At 39.5% G+C, this 22,657-nt stretch overlaps 3 protein-coding genes across 10 annotated transcripts in view; 2 read left to right on the top strand and 1 right to left on the bottom strand.

Annotated features, from left to right (window-relative positions):
• LOC108261647 (NACHT, LRR and PYD domains-containing protein 12) overlaps positions 1-22,657 on the top strand; it is a 168,014-nt gene that overhangs the window by 52,083 nt on the left and 93,274 nt on the right. The gene's annotated exons all lie outside the window — the stretch shown is intronic.
• Positions 1,971-4,684, bottom strand: lyrm1 (LYR motif containing 1). The gene is made up of 5 exons (XM_017477701.3): positions 4,615-4,684; positions 3,725-3,892; positions 2,618-2,678; positions 2,277-2,308; positions 1,971-2,204 (listed from the first exon to the last, which is right to left on the bottom strand). Exons 2-5 carry the CDS (start codon positions 3,884-3,886, stop codon positions 2,091-2,093), a joined length of 369 nt encoding a protein of 122 aa, XP_017333190.1. The 5' UTR covers positions 3,887-3,892; positions 4,615-4,684; the 3' UTR covers positions 1,971-2,090.
• dcun1d3 (defective in cullin neddylation 1 domain containing 3) lies at positions 6,875-22,487 on the top strand. The gene is made up of 4 exons (XM_053684803.1): positions 6,875-7,205; positions 12,333-12,404; positions 18,256-18,800; positions 21,029-22,487. Exons 3-4 carry the CDS (start codon positions 18,382-18,384, stop codon positions 21,519-21,521), a joined length of 912 nt encoding a protein of 303 aa, XP_053540778.1. The 5' UTR covers positions 6,875-7,205; positions 12,333-12,404; positions 18,256-18,381; the 3' UTR covers positions 21,522-22,487.

Below are 22,657 nucleotides of genomic sequence, written 5' to 3'. Positions count from 1 at the left end.
CTTCTACAGTTATAGAGTCGAGCAGTTCTGATTTCAGTAGAGTTTTAGCTTTAAGTCTATAGTATCAAAGTGAAGTTCTCCACTGTATGATGAATGAGCGCTGAGTGTAAACTGTCTTTAGTAACTCTAATCATTAGGATGTCCAAGTGAGAACATCCACAGTCAGCTTTAGGATGTCCATGTGGCACCGTCCATAGCAATCTCACGCCAAACTTTAGGCTAGTCATGTGGGCCGACCTCAACAGCAGCAAGTGATTCTCAGCTGAAGGAATCAGTTTAAAATCCTTTCTGAAATATTTCCATCAGGATTTTTATTATTTACTTTTACTGTTTGTATCGTTCAAATCCTTCAAATCAGATTGTCTTGGTTCCACATACACCCCCCCACCCCCACCCCCACATCCACACCCACACACACACACACACACACACACACACACACACACACACACACACACTCACACACTCTCTCACTCTCACACACACACACATAAACACACTCTCTCGCACACACACTCACACACACACACACACACACACAGTGTTTACACTGATTTTTCTTGTGAGGAGTCTGATAATTGATTCTGATAAATCTGATGAATATCTGATCATTTTACTCTTTTCCACTTCTTTACAGGCTGAAGCCATTTTCAATCTGATCTCCAATTCTCAACCTCAGATGATTATGGATTACATTAACCTGTACAAATAAACATTACAAAGTGTTGTGAAGAACATACACTCACCGTCCACTTTATTAGGAACACCTGTACACCTGCACATTCATGCAGTTATCTAATCAGCCAATCATGTGGCAGCAGCACAATGCATAAACCCATGCAGATGCAGGTCAAGAGCTTCAGTTAATGTTCACATCAAACATCAGTATGGAGGAAAAGTCTGATCTCTGTGACTTTAACCGTGGCATGGTTGTTGGTACCAGATGGGTTGGTTTGAGTATTTCAGAAACTGCTGATCTCCTGGGATTTTCACACTGAACACCCGCTCACAGGATGTTTTTTTCACCATTCTGTATAGAGACTGTTGTGTGTATTTGGCTGATTGGATAATTGCATAAATGAGCAGGTGTACAGGTGTTCCTATTAAAGTGGACGGTGAGTGTATGTGACTATTACTATTTTAAAAGGATAATGATAATGGGTAAGATTTTGCTTCTACAATGCTTTGTTGTGGTTCATTAGATGATGAAATGTCAGGACTGTAAATATGAAGCAGCTGAGATAAATAAAATAAACCTACATATTAGATTGTTTATGAGTAATCCAGTATAATGTAGCTTAAACACACACACTGAACAGTAATGAAACTTCTACTATTACATTTGTTTATCAGCAATAAATACACTCTTGTTGTACCTGCAGTATAGTGTGTAATTAAATCAAACACACACTTTTATGTTCTACACATTTTTAAATGTTTTACACATTTATGTTCATGTTGTGATTAAAACACATTGGACTTGTACTATCTTATATGTTATAAAATATACTATCTTTATAGATATGTTTTTCTCAGCAAATAAATGAACAAGTATAATATTTTTGTTTCCTTTGGTTCTCTTTATATACTTTTAGGACTTCTGAAAATCAGATGGTGTTTTACGTCATATTTATAAAGAAATATAGAAAACTCTCACAAACTTTCGAGCACCACTGTATATAACTGATGATGGTATCACCAGTAGATTTGGTGGTGTGTGCGCTGCTGAGGAGGAACATTCATACAGTCAGACATACAGTACGTCACAATCACTGTACACACATTACATTATTACAGAGGAAAAATACCTGAAGATGGAAATCTGCCCAGATGAAGAACCTGCTATTCTGTTTACAACACATGAGACAGGTCACATGAGACATTATCTCTTCTTATATTATATATTATTTTATATTACAGACTGAACATGAACAAGATGTCTGACTTTCTTTCAAAAATGACACAAACATTATTTATAGAGACTTTATTCACTCAGAAATGTCATTTCATTTCAACACTTAAAACACTTTTATTCAATATAGCAGTATATACACAGTAATTTACAGACAGTGACAGTGTGTGTGTGTGTTTTATGTCTCATCGTGGGACTGTAAGTATACAGGCTTGGCTTGTTTCCTGAGTCGCTGCTGTGCACGGAGCTTTCTGCCTTTCTGTGTGGCCAAACCCATCGGAGGAAGATACAACTACAGAGAGAGATTATTATTATTATTATTATTATTATTATTGTTGATGTTGTATATTAGAGATGAACTCACAGGTCTGGGATAGGGATTTCTGTAATGCAGTCCTTTCATAAACACAAACACACAGAAGGTTAAAAATGCTTCACTCCTAAATATATTTAAGTGTTTAAAAGTAAAAATCTATGTTAATTTATGTCAGTAAAAATATGAAGGTTAATGGATAGAATTCATACCTTTTTAGACCATTTCATTTATATAAAATTAAATCAAATTACTGTTATACGACTTCAGAACTTTAAAAAGAAAATGAGACTAATTACTCATATATGATCAGTTCTGCTAATATCCTGGATTTGACTGGATGTTTTATGTAATGACTAGTATTAATAAAAACAGCAGTGTGTGTGACTCACCGATCTCTATTCGAGCCTCACACTCCGCAACACACTTACTGATTAACTCTGGGTCTTTCAGCTGAAACACACACACACAGATTAATACATTATTGTTAAATTCAGTTTAATCTCTGTCTCAAACTGACAAAATATTTCCATTAATTATATTACATTACTTTTTTTTTTTTTACTACATTTGTAGAACCCTTTGAGCTTCCAAGTGTATGAAAAGTGCTTTAAAATGTAGTTGTTTATTATTATTATTATTATTATTATCATTATTCCATGATGATCAATCTGCATCTCAGATCATTTATTTGTGCACTATTAGTGCTGTAGTTTGTTCACTTATGAATAAAATATAACATGGAGCACTTTTAATACTGGACAGTTCCAGCCGGTTCCCTGTGGATCCACCAGAGGGCAGTGTGGTTTTAATAAAAAATTATTTTAACAATACACCACAGCCAGTGAGAATGCTGCTAACTACATACTGGATAGTTTAATAATACACAGTCTGAGGCACAGATCTAATGTTCACTGTGTACTTTTGTGTGATTTCATGTAGAAATTACAACCATTCAACTAAATTCTGTCTAAATGAGTCAAATCATTTGGCTCATCTCACCAGTAAGAGTCGACTCTTTCGGCTCCCTTAACGGCTCATTTCCAATTTTTTATTAAACTGTGGAGAAGATCTGATGTATGTAACGAAAGCAACATTGACCGTCACTGTGACCCTGACTAGGATAAAGTACTTACAGAAGATGATTAATGAACTGAACAGATGTCAAAATGAGATTTCTATGGTAACATTTTGATTAAATGACACTGCAAAAGTAACAGTCTTACCCAAATCTACCAACAAGTAGAAGTCAATGGCAATCAGAGACCAGGCTCGACCAAAGAGCCGCCTCGACCAAAGGGCCGACTCAACCAAGGAGCCGACTCGACCAAGGAGCCGACTCGACCAAGGAGCCGACTCAACCAAAGAGCCGAATTGACCAAGGAGCCGACTCCATTAAAGAGCTTACTATCTAATTACAACTTGATCAAAAAGCTGACTCATTTAGTGAGTCAATTTCCGACTGTGTGTGTATGTGTGCATGTGTGTTAGTTACGTACGTGTTGGTTCTGTCTGAACAGCGAGCGTGCCTCCTGTGTGATGTACTTCCTCTCGGTCTCTGTATCATGTGAGAGGGTTGACTGAGCCTGCCAGCTGCGAGCGATCCGGAGAACCCGTCGGTACAGGGCCAGAACCTCCACACGCCTCAACGCCATCACCATCAGCTTCTACAGAGAGGAGAGAGATAAACACACACACACACACACACACACACACACACACACACACACACACACACACAGAGCAGCTGAGTTACTAATGGACTTTTCTTGGTGTCCCTCTTCGTTCCTGTGTACAGTGTGTGCTCCCTAACCCAGTAACTGCACTCAGTATTGCATTGAAGCTTTTATGAGGCTAATGTAGCTAATAAGTAATGCCATCTTATGGCCTCCAGTTTAGCATGATGCACTAAATGTTCATCTCACACTGTGTTAGTGTCCTCAGTCTGCCTTGTGGAGGTTTTCAGTATCTGAAACAGACCTGCTGATGTGGTTTCTGACTCTGTATGACTCACTGTTATCTATAAACATAAACAAATATGACTTCATGCCATGATATACTAGACTGGGGGAAGAGTCTATAATCAATACAATGGATTGTATTTACCTGTTACTGAAATATCTGTGCTATGTTTACACTGTAGTGAATTAGTTTAATCTGTCCTGCACTGCTGGCATTTACAGAAAATTATCATTTATTATGGGCTGGGGGGGGGGGGGGGGGGGGGGGGGAATAAATAAATAAATAAATGAGGTACAACCTATAACGATTTATTAAAGAAGGAAAACATGCATAAAAGTTTCATAAATTGTATTTATTCAAAATCAATTTTTAATTAATTAACTTATTTAGTTAAAGATCACAATAACAGAAAAAGCACCGCTGTTACCTCTTCTGTCAATTTTATTCCACTGTCGCAGAACTGATGACGTCAAACATGCTGCTCCACTGTGTTCGGGCTTGTAGAATATGCGCTACTAGTGCGCAGCCTCAGTGCTTTTACACCGGCTCTCACTGCGTCACATATACGCAGGATAGGTATTATTGGACAATTTATATGTGTAGATTAGCTATAACACGATATAATAACTTATTTTGAGTATTAATTCACTTATTGCCCTCTTCGAACGTCCTTATTTATATCGCAACAAATCTTTATTTATATTGCACTTACAACAGTCCAAAGGGCTTTTAATGTAATATGTACAGATATGTATAAAAGTATGTATTTTAAAAGCCCATTCATTAAAAACATTACAATCTATAATCAATAATTTAACTTGGCACCAGATTGAAGGGTTTCATCTTTCCTGTGATGAATCACTTAAATAGCATGTTTTGGATGAAACTCGTTCTTCGGCTGTGCAAAGAACTCCTGAGATTGTAGGAGGCAACATATATGAACACCTAAAGAAATTGTTTATTTCTCTCCTCTTAGCTAAAATCAAAGAAATTGCAGGTAACACTTGAATTTACCATTATATATTAACTGATGAGCCATAACATTAAAACGGGTGAAGTGACTAACATTGATTATCTCATTACAGTGGCACCTGTCAAGGGGTGGGATATATTAGGCAGTAAGTGAACAGTTCTCGAAGTTGATGTGTTTGAAGCAGGAAAAATGGGCAAGTGTAAGGATCTGAGTGACTTTAACAAGGGACAAATTGTGATGGCTGGATGACTGGGTCAGAGCATCTCCAAACCAGAAGGTCTTGTGGGGTTGTTCTCAGTATGCAGTGGTTAGTACCTACCAAAAATTGTCCAAGGAAGGACAACCAGTGATTTAGCAACAGGGTCATGGGATACCAAGGCTCACTGATGTTGATCCCACAGAAGAGCTACTGTAGCACAAACTGCTGAAAAAGTTCATGCTGGCTCTGATAGAAATGAGTCAGAACACTGATTCTGATGAATCACGTTTTCTTTTACATCATGTGGAAGGCCGGGTGCATGTGTGTGCGCGGCTCTTACCTGGGGAAGAGACGGCACCAGGATGCACTATGGGAAGGAAGCAAGCCAGCGGAGGCAGTGTGCCGAAAAATATTCAGGAATGGTTTGAGGAACATGTCAAAGAGTTCAAGGTGTTGATCCTACCTCCAAATTCCCCAGATCTCGATCTGATAGAGTGTCTGTGGCATGTACTAGACAAACAAGTCTGATCCATGGAGGCCCCACCTCACAACTTACTGGACTTAAAGGATCTGCTGCTAACATCTTGGTGCCAGATACCACAGCACACCTTCAAAGGTCTTGTGGAGTCCATGCCACGATGGGTCAGAGCTGTTTTGGTGCCACAAGGGGGACCTTCTTAATGTTACGGCTGATCGGTGTATATTTATAGGGTGTGTGTGTGTGTGTGTGTGTGTGTGTGTGTGTGTGTGTGTGTGTGTGTGTGTGGTTGTGTGTGTAACTATGTTACTACTTCTAACAACTAATTTTTTTTTAAATCTTGTATTATATTCAATGCTAATAATTAATAAGTGTATGTAATTGAATAATTTTATATCATTTAATTTTTATACAATTGATAATTAAATCAATATTTGAACAAATTCAAAGAGCTGACTCGTTTAAAGCTCCAACTCCGGCAAAGAACCGAATCAATCACAGATTCGAGTCTTTTAAAAGGGCCGACTTGATTAAAGAATCAAAACGTTCAAAGACCCAGATCATACATTTAGTTCAATCTTTCAAAGAACCGACTCAATTAAAGAACCGACTCAATTAAAGAACCGACTCAATTAAAGAACCGACTCAATTAAAGAGTCAACTAGACAGAGGTTACAAATGAGAGAAACATAAAGGGGCTGAAGGACAGACTACACACACAGAAAAACGTTATTTATTTATTTATTTATTTAGTTAGTTATTTAGCACAATCCTATTAAATAAATAAGTAAATGTTATTTTTTTAGAACAATTTGAGAGTACAAAAACATTACAAATATATTGTCTTAAATAAAACGATCATTAATATTTAATGTTACATTCTGGATGGTTAGAGTAGATTTTCGTGTATAATTTAATTAATAAATATTTAATAATATAATGATTGATAATAATTTATAGATAATTGATAATATTTTATCAAACAAGACAGAAAAACAGTTGCGGCTGGAGGAAGTGACGCAGGATGCGGAAGTGACGCGAGGAAAATTCCCATAATGTTCAGTCATTGAGTAAGAAGAGCAGAAGAGGAACACAAAGGAGTGTGTGATGTTTAGTTCGCTGGAGTGTGTGTGTGTGTGAGAGAGAGAATGTGTGTGTGTGTGAGTGTATCGCAGTGGAGTGTTAGAGTGTGTGTTGCATTGTAGCCTGATTACAGCAGGGACAGTGCTGTGTGTGTGTGTGTGTGTGTGTGTGTGTGTGTAAAAGAGAGAGAGAGAGAGAGTGTGTGTGTGTGTGTGTGTGTGTGTGTGTGTGTGTGTGACTGAGAGACACACACAGGACTGATGTGAAACTCCTCTCCGTGTAAAGGTGAGTTTTTATCTCTAAACTCTGTAAGGATCTGTGTGTGTGTGTGTGTGTGTGTGTGTGTGTGTGTGTGTGTGTCAGTCAACTTTTACGCTGGTTAGCCTCGATGCTAATGCTAACCTTAGTTTGCTTGAACTTTTGTTTTACTTTTTATTTGAAGTTTAATTTAATTGCTAAAATAACTATAATATCCGAGTTTAAATCTCTACATAAAACCGCAGTTTTTAAATAAACAGAATAAAGTGTGTTCATTTAACAATTACACTTTGTTTTAAACTTTTTAAAACATGTTCACGATATAAAGCCTTTATATCTGTACTTATTACTCATTAATAATTCATAATAAAAAAAGACTATAATATTTATCAGTGTATCACACTAGAATTCTGCAAACTTCTCTGTGTGTGTGTGTGTGTGTGTGTGTGTGTGTGTGTGTGTGTGTGTGTGATTGTTTATTTGTTTTGTTTACTTAGACTTATGTGTTTACTTTGTTAAAGTGCTCTCAGGGCTTTAAAGTGGCTAAAACGCCCTCCACTTTGATTAAAATGACTGGTTCAGGGATAGTTCCAGAACAACTGAGATGAAACTAATTAACCACACACACACTCTCGGACACACACACACTGCACTGAGCCGGAGTGTGTATATGATGTGTGTAAAACAGTTGAGTTGTGTTTCCACTCCAGCGCAGTGTTACAGATCACTAAAGTACAATATAAATTATGGTGTTATTCAAAAAGGGCTGTGTGTGTGTCTGTGTGTGTGTCTGTGTGTCTGTGTGTGTGTGTGTGTCTGTGTGTGTGTCTGTGTGTGTGTTTGCTTTTTTGTGTATGTGCATTTGACTGTGCGCTTCAATGTGCATATCTATGTGATTGTCTTTGTGTGTGTTTACATCTGTCTTGTGTTTGCAAGTGTGTCTGTGTGTGCATGTGCTTCAGTATGTGTGTGTGTGTATCTGTGTGTTTATGTATTGGTGGGTGTGTGCATGCATGTGTGTATCTGTGTGTCTACGTATTGATGGTTGTGTGCATGCATGTGTGTATCTGTGTGTTTATGTATTGATGTGTGTGTGCATGCATGTGTGTGTATCTGTGTCTACGTATTAGGGGGTGTGTGTGCGCGCATGCATGTGTGTATCTGTGTGTCTACGTATTGGTGTGTGTGTGTGTGCGCATGCATGTGTGTATCTATGTGTACGTATTGGTGTGTGTGTGTGTGTGTGTGTGTGTATGCGCATGCATGTGGGTATCTGTGTATCTACGTATTGGTGTGTGTGTCCATGCATGTGTGTGTATCTGTGTGTCTTCATGTGCCGAGGTCAGCTGATTAAACAGGTGGAGTCTCCTGCTGGATGAGAATGAAACCCTGCCCCCACACCGGCCCTGTGATTGGACCCCTGTGACACACTCACCATACCCTAATGAATCAGTCAGATTCAGCCACAACACTTTACCAAACTGTGTGTGCGTGCGCATGCATGTGTGTATCTGTGTATGTGCGCGTCAGTATGTTTGCGTGTGTGTGTTTGTGTGTGTGTGTGTGTGTGGTGTTTTGCCCTGACATGCCCAGACTGAGGCATCCCTTATTACAGATAAACAGTTACATTAAACTGTGCACACGTGCACACACACAGACGCACACACCTTTCTCAGTGTTTAGTTCAGTAGTAACCCCACACTTCTAAGTGATAATGTTGGAGTGTATCAGTGATGGTGTGAGTGAGGAGGACGGGTGATGTGTAGTATCGTGTGTAGTGTAACAATGTGCGTGGTGTAGTGACGTGCGTGGAGTGTAATAACGTGTGTAGTAACGTGTGTAATGCAATAACGTGTAGAGTAGTGTAATAACGTGTGCGGTGTAATAATGCGTGCATTGACGTGTAGTGTGGTGACGTGTGTAAAGTAGTGTAATAACGTGTGTAGAGTAGTGTGATAACATGTGCGGTGTAATAATGCGTGTATTGATGTGTGGTGACGCATAATAATGTGTGTAGTGTAATAATGTGAAGTGTAGTGTAATAATGTGAAGTGTAGTGTAATGTGTGTAGTGTAATAATGTGAAGTGTAGTGTAATAATGTGTGTAGTGTAATAATGTGAAGTGTAGTGTAATAATGTGTGTAGTGTAATAATTTGTGTAGTGTAATGTGAAGTGTAGTGTAATAATGTGAAGTGTAGTGTAATAATGTGAAGTGTAGTGTAATAATGTGTGTAGTGTAATAATGTGTGTAGTGTAATAATGTGAAGTGTAGTGTAATAATGTGTGTAGTGTAATAATGTGTGTAGTGTAATAATGTGAAGTGTAGTGTAATAATGTGTGTAGTGTAATAATGTGTGTAGTGTAGTGTAATAATGTGTGTAGTGTAATAATGTGAAGTGTAGTGTAATAATGTGTGTAGTGTAATAATGTGTGTAGTGTAATTTGTGTAGTGTAATAATGTGAAGTGTAGTGTAACAATGTGAAGTGTAGTGTAATAATGTGTGTAGTGTAATAATGTGTGTAGTGTAATAATGTGAAGTGTAGTGTAATAATGTGTGTAGTGTAATAATGTGAAGTGTAGTGTAATAATGTGTGTAGTGTAATAATGTGAAGTGTAGTGTAATAATGTGTGTAGTGTAATAATGTGTGTAGTGTAATAATGTGTGTAGTTTAATAATGTCTAGTGTAGTGTAATAATGTGTGTAGTGTAATAATGTGAAGTGTAGTGTAATAATGTGAAGTGTAGTGTAATAATGTGTGTAGTGTAATAATGTGTGTAGTGTAATTTGTGTAGTGTAATAATGTGAAGTGTAGTGTAACAATGTGAAGTGTAGTGTAATAATGTGTAGTGTAATTTGTGTAGTGTAATAATGTGAAGTGTAATAATGTAACGTGTGGAGTGTAGAGTTTGTTTGTACTGTAGATGATTTGTTTTGATGATTTGTAATGATTTGTTTACACGAATGCGCTGAATATTTATTTATATAATTAGTAATTTACAGAAGGTGGAGAGAGGAAGGGGTGGAGTCAGTAGGTAGGACTCACCTGGTAGAACAGTAGGCAGGGAAGGAGAGAACACTGAGTAAGAAGGGACACTGTAAATGTGGACGCTGGAGATCATAAAAGAAACAGAAAGAATCGTGATACGATAGTGAGGAGATAAATTACAGGCTTTTTCATTTCTGTAAGTGTTGAATTACTGGTTTTAATCTTCTTCACCTTTTTTGTTCGCAATAATTAAGTTTTTTTAGTTAGCTGGACAGCCTGCTCCATCAGACACATAAGACAACGATTCAGTATTTGACGATCCCACTGATCCCACTGTTACGATACGATACGGTTCGATTTCATTTTCAACCTACGAGTATGTGAACAATTTTTTTTCCGGAGTCTGGATAGGGACTGCTGTTTCTTCACGAAGGATGATGACGCTGAAAGGACTATGTTAAAAGTATATGAGGATTACGGACAAATCACTTTGCTGGTCTATAAATTATTTAATGATTTCAAAAATATCTATTATTTTTTTACACACTGATTGTTAATCCTTTTTCAATAATAGTTGATTAATGATTAGCTTCGTTTCCATCTATGGGTTTATTTATTTATTTATATGTTTGTTTGTTTAGCAAAAATTAAAGATTTAGTGCATTGAAATGTTTAACGTTATAGCTGATAGAAACGCAACTTATCGCAAAATTTTCTCAAGCGTTGACATAATTTTTGATCCGTTTTACTTTAGCACATAAATTCACTGTCGATTCTTCTAATGTGTAAAAATAGGCATTCGCTCCAAAAAAAAAGTGTCATGTGACAGAATTTATCAATCTATCGGGGGAAGAATAGGGATGTCCGTGCCATCCAGCGCATTTTACTAACCCCAAACGTTTCCCCCACTACGCTGTACTCGGCGCAGTTTGTGAGCCTGAACAAGGTCAGAACCGATGGTCCATGGCAACCTGCGATGGATGCAACATCAGAACCAATTAATTCGCACAGCGTCTGAAACGTGGGCCGTGACTTTCTAAAATGTTACCACCATGACGTGTCTCTCCATCGCTACCTCCGAGAGCAATTGTGTGGTCTCTTCTAGACCCATGGGCTTCGTCACATAAGGGCAGTTACTCGCAGTCCAATCAGACACGCAACTGCTCCGTTCTGATGTCGTCTTCTGATGTTTCATACAATTGCAATTATTTGTGAAATTAATATGGCAATAAGCTGGCCAATTTCATGCCATACTCTCAATACTCTCCATTTTACAAAGATTTGAGGACATGTGGAACGCAAACAGTACACAATTTGCGATATACATAAAATTATGTATGGAAATGGCTCAAGGGAAGATTTCTTTTGAGATGCACCAAAACTTAAAACAATTTGTTGGTGGTGTTTTTTAAAGATGATGTCTTCATGCACACCATTTTATCTGTAAAATGCCAATTGGATGGAAACAGGCAAAGAGACCGCAATTTTTTTTTACGCACGTTGTCAATCACAGAAAAGCTCAAAAAGTGTATGGAAGCTTGGCTATTGTTAGCTTGATTCATTTAAATCGATGCTTTGATCCAAATTGTCCGATGGTTACACCCCTACTCAGTAATATGCCTCCGTAGCAATGACCCCAGTGATGACTAGTTAATACGTTAGCATGCAGTTTGTGACACAGCCCAGTGTTTACGTCTCAGGACTCCTCAGTGTTTATGAGGGTAAACTAACTGTATTGTGCTTCATTAGTGTGACTCGCCTTCTCAACAAGGACTTTTAAAGTGAATTATTATTATTATGGTATTATCAGGGAGATATCAGGAATATCACATAATTTTTTTTCTTTAAGCTTTAATAATATTTAAAAATGAGATTCAGTGATTTTTCTTTTTCTTCCAGTTCAGTGACAAAACTTCAAAAACTCTTGTGTTTGCATCACAAATCACCACATGTAAGTGCAGAGAGCCAGTCAGATTTCAAGATCCTGAACCTCGTGGCCAGAAAAGTATACAAAGGTCTGCTGAGACTATGCCATACTGCACCCACTTTGATTGTGTGTGTGTGCAGGACAGGAGGTTATATTGGGTGTGGGATAGCCTTCATCACCGTAGTGAGCACTATATGATGGTGATATAAAGTTAAATATCCGGTCTCTTGTGTTTCAGGTTAACGGATGCTGACTTCCGGGCGATGGACCTCTCTCAGATGACACCACTGTCCTCAGCTCCGACACTCGGGTGAGCCTCCTGATTGGTTCGTACTGTTTATGTGGGTGCGTCCAAGTTGAGGTGTACATTTTATCAGTCGGGAGCGACACTTCTCTTCAACCAATCAGGATAAAGAGACAAGTAGTCCTGTTAGCAACCTGAAAACTCCAGCTCTCTGATTCGATATGGTGTCTGATTCTGACTGGTTCTGATTCTGTAAGAAGTGATGACTGATTCTGACTATCTAGTCTCGAATCATTAGTTTGGATTAGGGCTGCAACTAATGATTATTTTCATAATCCATTAGTTGGACGATTATTTTTTAGATTAATCGGATGGGGGCGGGGCAAACTTTCAGTACACTTTTTTGTTGTTGTTGTTACTTAAAATAAAATCCACAAACTGAGTCTTAGAAATATAAACTTCAGACTAAAACTTTACAGTTTGTCCAAAACAGAAAAGAACCTAACACACACACACACCAGAATATATATTATTAATTGAGGACTGTGGTATATACTATACATATATATACACACACTGTATCTCACAAAAGTGAGTACACCCCTCACATTTTTGTAAATATTTGATGGTATCTTTTCATGTGACACACTGAAGAAATGACACTTTGCTACAATGTAAAGTAGTGAGTGTACAGCTTGTGTAACAGTGTAAATTTGCCGTCCCCTCAAAATAACTCAACACACAGCCATTAATGTCTAAACCGCTGCCAACAAAAGTGAGTACACCCCTAAGTGAAAATGTCCAAATTGGGCCCAAAGTGTCAATATTTTGTGTGTCCACCATTATTTTCCAGCACTGCCTTAACCCTCTTGGGCATGGAGTTCACCAGAGCTTCACAGGTTCCACTGGAGTCCTCTTCCACTCCTCCATGACGACATCACGGAGCTGGTGGATGTTAGAGACCTTGTGCTCCTCCACCTTCTGTTTGAGGATGCCCCACAGAGGCTCAATAGGGTTTAGGTCTGGAGACATGCTCAGCCAGTCCATCACCTTCACCCTCAGCTTCTTTAGCAAGGCAGTGGTCGTCTTGGAGATGTGTTTGGGGTCATTATCATGCTGAAATACTGCCCTGCGGCCCAGTCTCCGAAGGGAGGAGATCATGCTCTGCTTCAGTATGTCACAGTTCATGTTGGCATTCATGGTTCCCTCAATGAACTGTAGCTCCCCAGTACCGGCAGCACTCATGCAGCCCCAGACCATGACACTCCCACCACCATGCTTGACTGTAGGCAAGACACACTTGTCTTTGTACTCCTCACCTGGTTGCCCCACACACGCTTGACACCATCTGAACCAAATAAGTTCACCTTGGTCTCATCAGACCACAGGACATGGGTCCAGTAATCCATGTCCTTAGTCTGCTTGTCTTCAGCAAACTGTTTGCGGGCTTTCTTGTGCATCATCTTTAGAAGAGGCTTCCTTCTGGGACGACAGCCATGCAGACCAATTTGATGCAGTGTGTGGCGTATGGTCTGAGCACTGACAGGCTGACCCCCCCACCCCTTCAACCTCTGCAGCAATGCTGGCAGCACTCATACGTCTATTTCCCAAACACAACCTCTGGATATGACGCTGAGAACGTGCACTCAACTTCTTTGGTCGACCATGGCGAGGCCTGTTCTGAGTGGAACCTGTCCTGCTAAACCGCTGTATGGTCTTGGCCACCGTGCTGCAGCTCAGTGTCAGGATCTTGGCAATCTTCTTATAGCCTAGGCCATCTTTATGTAGAGCAACAATTCTTTTTTTCAGATCCTCAGAGAGTTCTTTGCCATGAGGTGCCATGTTGAACTTCCAGTGACCAGTATGAGGGAGTGTGAGAGCGATGACACCAAATTTAACACACCTGCTCCCCATTCACACCTGAGACCTTGTAACACTAACAAGTCACATGACACCGGGGAGGGAAAATGGCTAATTGGGCCCAATTTGTACATTTCCACTTAGGGGTGTACTCACTTTTGTTGCCAGCGGTTTAGACATTAATGTCTGTGTGTTGAGTTATTTTGAGGGGACAGCAAATTTACACTGTTACACAAGCTGTACACTCGCTACTTTACACTGTAGCAAAGTGTCATTTCTTCAGTGTTGTCAATGAAATTATATAATCAAATATTTACAAAAATGTGAGGGGTGTACTCACTTTTGTGAGATACAGTGTGTGTGTATATATATTTATTTTATAGTATTTAAGCATTGGATGCACAAAAAGCACAGAATTAAACTACAGTCCTAAATTAATAATAAAAACTCCCTTTCACTGCACCTTGTGGATTCTGTTACTCACTGCCTTTAGACATATAATTTTATTTGTGTTTACTTTTGATCATAGTGTTTTAATTAGACATTACAGATCTTACTCGCGCTACACTCTGTATCAGCGCGTCTACACCGCGCGTGATCAGCAACGCGACCTCGTTTCTAACACATCACTTCCATTATAATAAACGACAGAATTTACACTGCAAGCTCGCAAATACACCATATAATGACAATAAACTTAAATTAAACTAAACCTTTTAAGCAGCTTGCACCAGTTTCCCCGCCCCTTACACGCAGTGGAGCATTTTGGATATAAACATAAGTTTGTCCTAGTGCATCAGTTTGACTTCCATGGTGTTTAAAATGGTCTCTGCCTTAGAAGACTTTCTTCCTCTGTCATGTGATGATTTCTCCTCCGTCTGATGGAGACTGAGGTCGTGTTGGGAATAAAAGGGAACGGCGACAGAAAGTAAATTGAAGAAAGTCATTGTCTGTGACTCGGGTATCTGCTAATGCTAGCGTGCGTATGACGTCATGCGCCGTCGTGGCTTATACTTCCGATTAGTAAAAAAAAAGACGCTAGGTTTATATTTAAGATGATATTACCTTTCTAAAATCCGCACACTAGACAGTAGTGCAGAGTGCATAGTGTAAGTGTACAGTACTTCATTTGGGACACAACTTTAGTACTTACTCACCGAAGCGTGTTTTCGTAACAGAAGTAATGTAATGAGTAAATCTTCCCCACGCACCGCGCGCAGACCAACTAATCCATAATGAGATTCATTACAACGATTTTCATAATCGATTATTATCCATTTTATCGATTAGTTGTTGCAACTCTAGATTGGACCTAATTTTCATTTTGCTTTGAAATGGTATGACTGGAATCTGAATCTGATACCACATCGTTAAAGTATTGTGGCTGAATCTGAATATGATTCACTAGGGTATGGTGAGTGTCTGTCACAAGGGTGTCCAATCTTCTTCGCAAAGGGCCGGTGTGGGTGCAGGTTTTCTTTCCAGTCCAGCAGGAGCCACACCTAATTCCACCTGTTTAATCAGCTGAGCTTGGCTCTCAGTAGAATCGGTGTGACTTCTGCTTGGTTATAACGAAAACCTGCACTGACACCGGCCCTTTCCGGATAATTTTAGACACCCCAGATTCCACTTAAATTGATCTGTAGAGGCTAAATATGAATCACAGACTCGTTAAGATGGTGACTGAATCTGACTCTCGGATTCTGATTTGTTTGGTATTGCATCAGAGCCTGACTCTTGAGCTGTGTCCAAAATCGCTCACTTGTTCACTCATTCATTAACTACATAGCGAATGGCATTTGAGTCCACTATATGGGGAAGAAGTGAAGGAAAACGAGTGAGCAAATTCGGACACTGACGTAAATACCATGCGTCAGAGAGCAGTCTGCTGCGGACATTACGGATTGTATTGTAAAACCGTTCATTTTCTCACTGTTCATTCGTCATGTTTATTGATAAAGAGAACAAAAACAACGGCGTGTCAAGTTTATTTACTATTATGCTTATGTATTATATTTAAAAATAAAAAAGAATAAAAATACTACTGTCTTTAATTTTATTTGTTTCTTTTTAAAAAGTAGAAGAGAACTATTTTCGCTGGGTTTTCGAGGGGTTTCCTGTCAGTGTCCTCGAGCTGACTCCTGAGGTAAACCTGCCGTAACATCTACTCCGTCTGCCTAGTTTTGGAGAAACTTCTTTTTCTTGAGGAGAAGAAAAGGCGTATTTCAGAAAGAGCAACAACTTTGAGTCATGCTTTGTTCGCTCGAAAATGCCATCTATCAGCAAAAAGACATTACACAATATACATCCAGCTGTTAACTAAATAACTGATGACAAGATCCATCCATCACCTGTCAGAAACACGCAATTAAATCTTATCCATTAGTCCCTAAATTAATTAAAAAGTCAACAATATGTTATTTTCTAATATGTATGGGTATACTGTAATATACAGTATTAACTAATATATGTGAACAATCCAAATGTGTGCTGTTGGTCATTTAAAAGTTAAATCGCAAACCAGTAAGTGGCTGAAAATAAATACTGTCAATAATGTTTCATTCCACTTAGATATATGTTTTTTAATTACTAAAAAGTTACACTTACGTTTGTAGAAGTTGCCGCCTCCAGTATTACCATCCGCCATGTTTATTTTTCTTTTGCATTCTATCGCCGTCTCGCGTTGGATTATGGGAAATCGAGCATTGGTGAGTGTACATCAGCTGTACACTCGAAATCAGAGTGCATTGTGGGTATAAACGAGTGAATGAATGTAGGAAATGAAGTTCGCTCAGAATTTGGACACCTCTACAAAATGTCTGACACCCGATTTAGTGCACTATACAGCATATGGGGGCGGTTTCGGACACAGCATTGGATTCTGGTTTGTTGGGTTATTGTGTCGGAATGTGACTCTCGGATTCTGGTTTGTTGAGGCACTGTTCACACCTGGCATTAACATGCGTCCTGTGTGATCGGATCAGAAGTGTTTTTTAGAATCAGATTCTTCTGGTTATGTTTATACAGTGTGTGTGGAGGTTCTCGGTGCTGCAGGTCATGCCTTGCTGATTCATGGTGCTATAGTGGTAAGATGTTTACTCCACTTGTTTCCCAGCAGAGCTGATGAAGTTCCTCAGAGTGTACGAATGTTTTCAGGAATCTAACCGAAACCATTACCTTTGACTCAGCCCTGCTGGAGTGTTGAAACACACGAGGGAGTGTTGCTATTGCACAATACACATCTAATCACCAGCCAAGCATGAATCCTTATCCAACCACACCGCTGACTCCGCCCTGTGACTCATTCTCATAATGACATCACGCATTTGATTTAGCACTAATCTGACAACCGCTTGTCTACAATTCTGTGTTTATTTATAGTATAGAGCTGTCCCATATGACTACCCCTCGACAGTATCATTGCTGCTCTTTGTAGATGGGCCGATTACGATAAACTAGAGACGGGTAGATTGTTAGCAAGTCTAGAATTAGTTTATACTTGGGTAGAAATGGTTCAAAGATAAATTAAATTAAGTGACTGTCTCTGATTGGGTAAGGCACGGTGACTGATTCTGATTCAGTAAGGCACGGTTTCTGATTCGGTAAGGCACGGTGACTGATTCTGATTTGGTAAGGCACGGTTTCTGATTCGGTATGGCATGGTGACTGATTCTGATTCGGTATGGCATGGTGACTGATTCTGATTCGGTATGGCATGGTGACTGATTCTGATTCTGTAAGGCACGGTGACTGATTCTGATTCGGTATGGCATGGTGACTGATTCTGATTCGGTATGGCATGGTGACTGATTCTGATTCGGTAAGGCACGGTGACTGATTCTGATTTGGTAAGGACGGTGACTGATTCTGATTCGGTATGGCATGGTGACTGATTCGGTAAGGCACGGTGACTGATTCTGATATGGTATGGCACGGTGACTGATTCTGATTCGGTAAGGATGGTGACTGATTCTGATTCGGTAAGGCACGGTGACTGATTCTAATTTTCTCAAACACAGTAAAAAATAAAAAACTTTTTCTCCATGTTGTTCTTTAGGGCATGGTGACCGCTGTCAGGTGGCGTTCAGCCGGAGCCGAGCGGGCCTGAGGAGGAGAGTCAGGAAGGAGAAGGCGTGATAAAGAGGAAGAGAGAGACAGGAGGAGAAGGGAGAGCGAGGACGCCATGGGCCAGTGTGTGAATAAATGTAAAAACCCAACATCCTCTCTGGGCAGCAAAAGTGGTGAAAAGGATGCTGGGAAGTCCCATGGCAAAAAAGGAAGTGGAGGAGGAGGTGGGCCCAAAGAGGAGGCCAAGTTTCCTGCCGATGTCAACGGCACCAAGTCACCAGAAGTAACCACGGACACCTCTGTGACCACACCCCTTTCTGATGTGAGGAGGGAGGAGCCTGTGCAGGACGGGGAGGGGCTTTCTTTGGCTCGGATAGAGGAGATGTTTATGTGTTATAAGGATGAGTATGAGGACGCCATCTTGGAAGAAGGAATGGAGCGTTTTTGTAACGATCTGCACGTGGATCCGGCCGAGTTCAGGGTGCTGGTGCTCGCCTGGAAGTTTCAGGCTGCAACCATGTGCAAGTTCACGAGGTGAGGGATCAAAACGTGTGTGTGTGTGTGTGTGTGTGTGTGTGTGTGTGTGTGTGTGTGTGTGTTTGTCCATAAACTAAGTTTTAATTAGTATTCAAGTCCAAATTCTAATGTTGCTTTCTAATAAACACGGCATTGCTTATTGATTGAACTAGGGCTGCCCAATTAATCGAATATTGATCGCGATTATGATTTTGACTCCCCACGATTAAATGAACATGATCGACTGCAATATTGACGTTTAAACTTCATCCTCTGCTAATAGAAAATGCCACTGCAGAACAAATCAAGCGCTTCCTACACTTACAGCCAATCACCATAGAGCGACGCAGGGGTGACGTCATTTTGTAATACCAAAACCCCGAAACGGTGTTAGCATTTTAGCCCTCGAGCTGCCAGCTTCGCTTCGAGCTCCAGCGCTTTGTGCGAGGGGAAATCATGACATTAACATGATGCTAAATGGTACTATAGAGGTTGTCAGGGACATTAAACGTCATCACGCCGAACGGGAAAAACCTTGCAAATAAACTCAGGGCTCTACAGTGTGACCATTTCACTCGCATTTGCGACTGAAAAGTATTTTGTGCGACTGTGAATAAATATTTATTCACACCGGTGTGAGTAACCTGTTCGGAGTTGTATAATACAATCGGAATAAAGACTACAGGAAGTCCAAAATGCATCTACACCGCGCAACAGTTACTTTCACACTGCTTTTCATCTCCTCAGTCATCCGAACAAGTGTGTAAATACTGCAGAGAAGCCATTATGATGACAAGTAACTCTGTACATCATCTGCTTCAACTTCCCAATCTCACAAACCGCCATCTTTTATTGATCACTCAAAATGACCTGAACTTTCACCTTTCACCAATGTTAACGCTACAAGGTGGGTTTAATTTAAACTTCTTTATTAAAAAAATCTCACCAATCATAATCAAGAGTAGAACTGTTCAGTCTGTAAACATACAGTACACTGCAGCTCTCCTTCACTAACTCTAATTAATTTAAACTCACGGTTGCCAGATATCACTAGAAATGTCAACTCCAGTTTCCATGTTTTGATTTAATCCCCCCAAAGACACAATATTATCTGCAGACATGGACACTGTACTGGGGAACCGATCTAAAATGAACAACTGATAAACAAACAAAAATAAAACTACTAAAATGTAAAGACAGAAAGTTATAAATAAATCATTTCATATAAAAAAAGATATTATTATAACTTTATTAAATATAAATAAAATGATAAATGAAATAATGTTTAATTACTTTGACATTAAGCTTAGTTCGCTATTTCCGTAGAAAGCTATTAGCCTTTTTCCTAATATGGATCATTTTTGTGTTAGTCTACTTTAAATTAGGACTCTTTCTTATTAAAATATTTAAAAATAAATATTTTATGCGTGTTTATTTTATCAATTAAACAACAGTATTTCTCATTGCTATTATTTTAATTAATTTAACAGTGACCACGAGCAGAGATCTTACATTTAACTGTTTAAAGCTTAAACAAAAAAGATTGGTATCTGGATCGTATCGTCTGTAAAATTCCTGATCGGAGTGTCAGTAACGAACACCATTACACTAAAGCGCTTTGCATCTGGCAGGTAAATGAACTCACCCAATCACATCCTATATGAGATTATTCAGATATCTACACAATACACACAGAGCGGTTCAAGAACTGACTCCAGCCCAGAACCAGGACAGTGGAAAATGTCTAATCATGTAGCTTTAAATATATTTAAGAGGAGCAGACTTCAAACACTGAACATTGAGGTTTATTGTATTTGTTTACAAGGTGGAACAGGTTAACGGTTGTTTTTTGCATACAGCCTCTAAAATTAACTGAAAATATTAGATTTAGTTTATCAGAAGGTAAAGTAATGTGTCATCTCTCACACTATGTTCCTAAATTCTGTCATAATTGACAAGCTCAAGTTTTCTCATGCCTGCATGTATTATATAGTGGCATGAGAAAACTTAATAAATGTGAAAGTGCAATAAAAATATGTTGTCACTAAAATCAATTTATAATCGTGATATATAATCGAGATCTCAATATTGATCAAGATAATCGGGATTATCATTTTGGCCATAATCGTGCAGCCTTAGCTTGAACCTTCATTGAACTTTTTAAATGTTGTTTGTAGTTTATTTAGGATTTTTTTAAATAATCTTTTTAGTGCACCAGTTCTTTAGCTCTCTCTCTCTTCCTGTAGGCATGAGTTTGTGGAGGGCTGTAAGGCGATCCATGCCGACTCGGTGCAGGGGATCTCTCAGCGTTTCTCAGCCATGTTAGACGAGTGTCGCTCTGAGGAGAACTTTAAGGACCTGTATCGCTTCACGTTCCAGTTCGGGCTGGACTGCGGCGAGGGCCAGCGCTCACTACAGCGCTGCATTGCCATCGCCCTCTGGAGGCTGGTGTTCACGTTAGACATGCCACCTGTGCTCGAGCGCTGGCTCCACTTCCTGTCAGACAACCCATGCGGCGTGCGCGGCATCTCGCGTGACACCTGGAACATGTTCCTCAACTTCACACAGAGTGTTGGGCCTGATCTGAGCAACTACAGCGAGGATGAGGCCTGGCCCAGCCTGTTCGACTCCTTTGTAGAGTGGGAGAACGACCGGCGCAGGAGGGAACAGGAGCAGCGAGAGACAGAGGGAGTGGGCGGGAACATGGAATTCACTGCTGAGCCCGAGCCCACGGCATGATGGGAAAGAATCCCCGAGCTGGGAGCATACAGGAGGACACAGAGTCCCTGAGAGTGCAGCATGATGGGAAAACGCAGGGTCAGAACTGATAACCACCCAGCATGGGCCCTAAGCACAAACGGCACAGCATGATGGGAAACTGTGAAGCACTGGGATGGATCTGAAGAGTATTATACCCAGAACCCTTACTTTAGCCGTGATGATCTGATGACACTGATGGTCATTTTATATTTTTAGGCTTCATTGTAACATAACGGACGTCCTTATACTCCCCTGAGTTATTTTATTGAAAGGGCTCCAAAAACCTAAATTGTGTTTTTTAGCACTTCTATTTAAGTTATTGTTTTTATTTGTTAAAATTTTTTTGCGGTATTTAAAATTTAAATATTCTTAAGCCACACCAAAACACCAGATGTGTCAGATGTCTGTCACCATGGCAGCAGTGCGACCTTTGACCTTTTATTGCTTATAGAAGAAGGGAAATCTGTTCAATACTCACTAAATGATGTCAGGATGAGGGAGAGAGATCAGGGCAGGGCTTTAACGGTTAACTCCAGCACACAGAGTCTACTCTTTTACTCATTATTATCAGAAATTCTCTCTCTCTCTCCATTTCCCTCTCTCTCTCTTTCTCTCTCTGTCTCTCTTTTTTCATTTTTCCCTCTCTCTCTGTCTCTTTCTTTTTATTTTTCCCTCTCTCGCTGTCTTTCTTTTTATTTTGCCTCTCCCTCTCTCTCTCTCTTTCTCTCTCTCTCTGTCTCTTTTATTTTTCTTACTCTCTTTTCACCTCTCTGTATTTTAATGCAAGTTCATTTGCAGTCAAAGGTTATTTTATCTGCTGTGACTTTTTTTTTTGCGGTTTACAGTTTGTTTTTTTTCCTTGCAGTGATTTCATTTCTGATTCATTTTGTCTGGTTTTATATAAAGATGCTACAATTTATAACTAATAAAAACGTGTGAAATTGGGCAGTGGACCACACAAAGTGTCAACTATATTTATTTTTAATTTGTGTACTTCTGTGTTTATTCACGACATTTAGTGTTCATGTTCTAGTTCCTCTGATTGTTTACAGCTGAGAGAAATAAGAATGAAATTATGCTGTGTTGCGTCATGTTTAACAAAACAAACCTTAACG

This window comes from Ictalurus punctatus, chromosome 1 (assembly GCF_001660625.3).
Source record: "Ictalurus punctatus breed USDA103 chromosome 1, Coco_2.0, whole genome shotgun sequence".
Lineage (NCBI taxonomy): Eukaryota > Metazoa > Chordata > Actinopteri > Siluriformes > Ictaluridae > Ictalurus > Ictalurus punctatus.
This window is presented reverse-complemented; position numbering and strand designations above follow the sequence as displayed.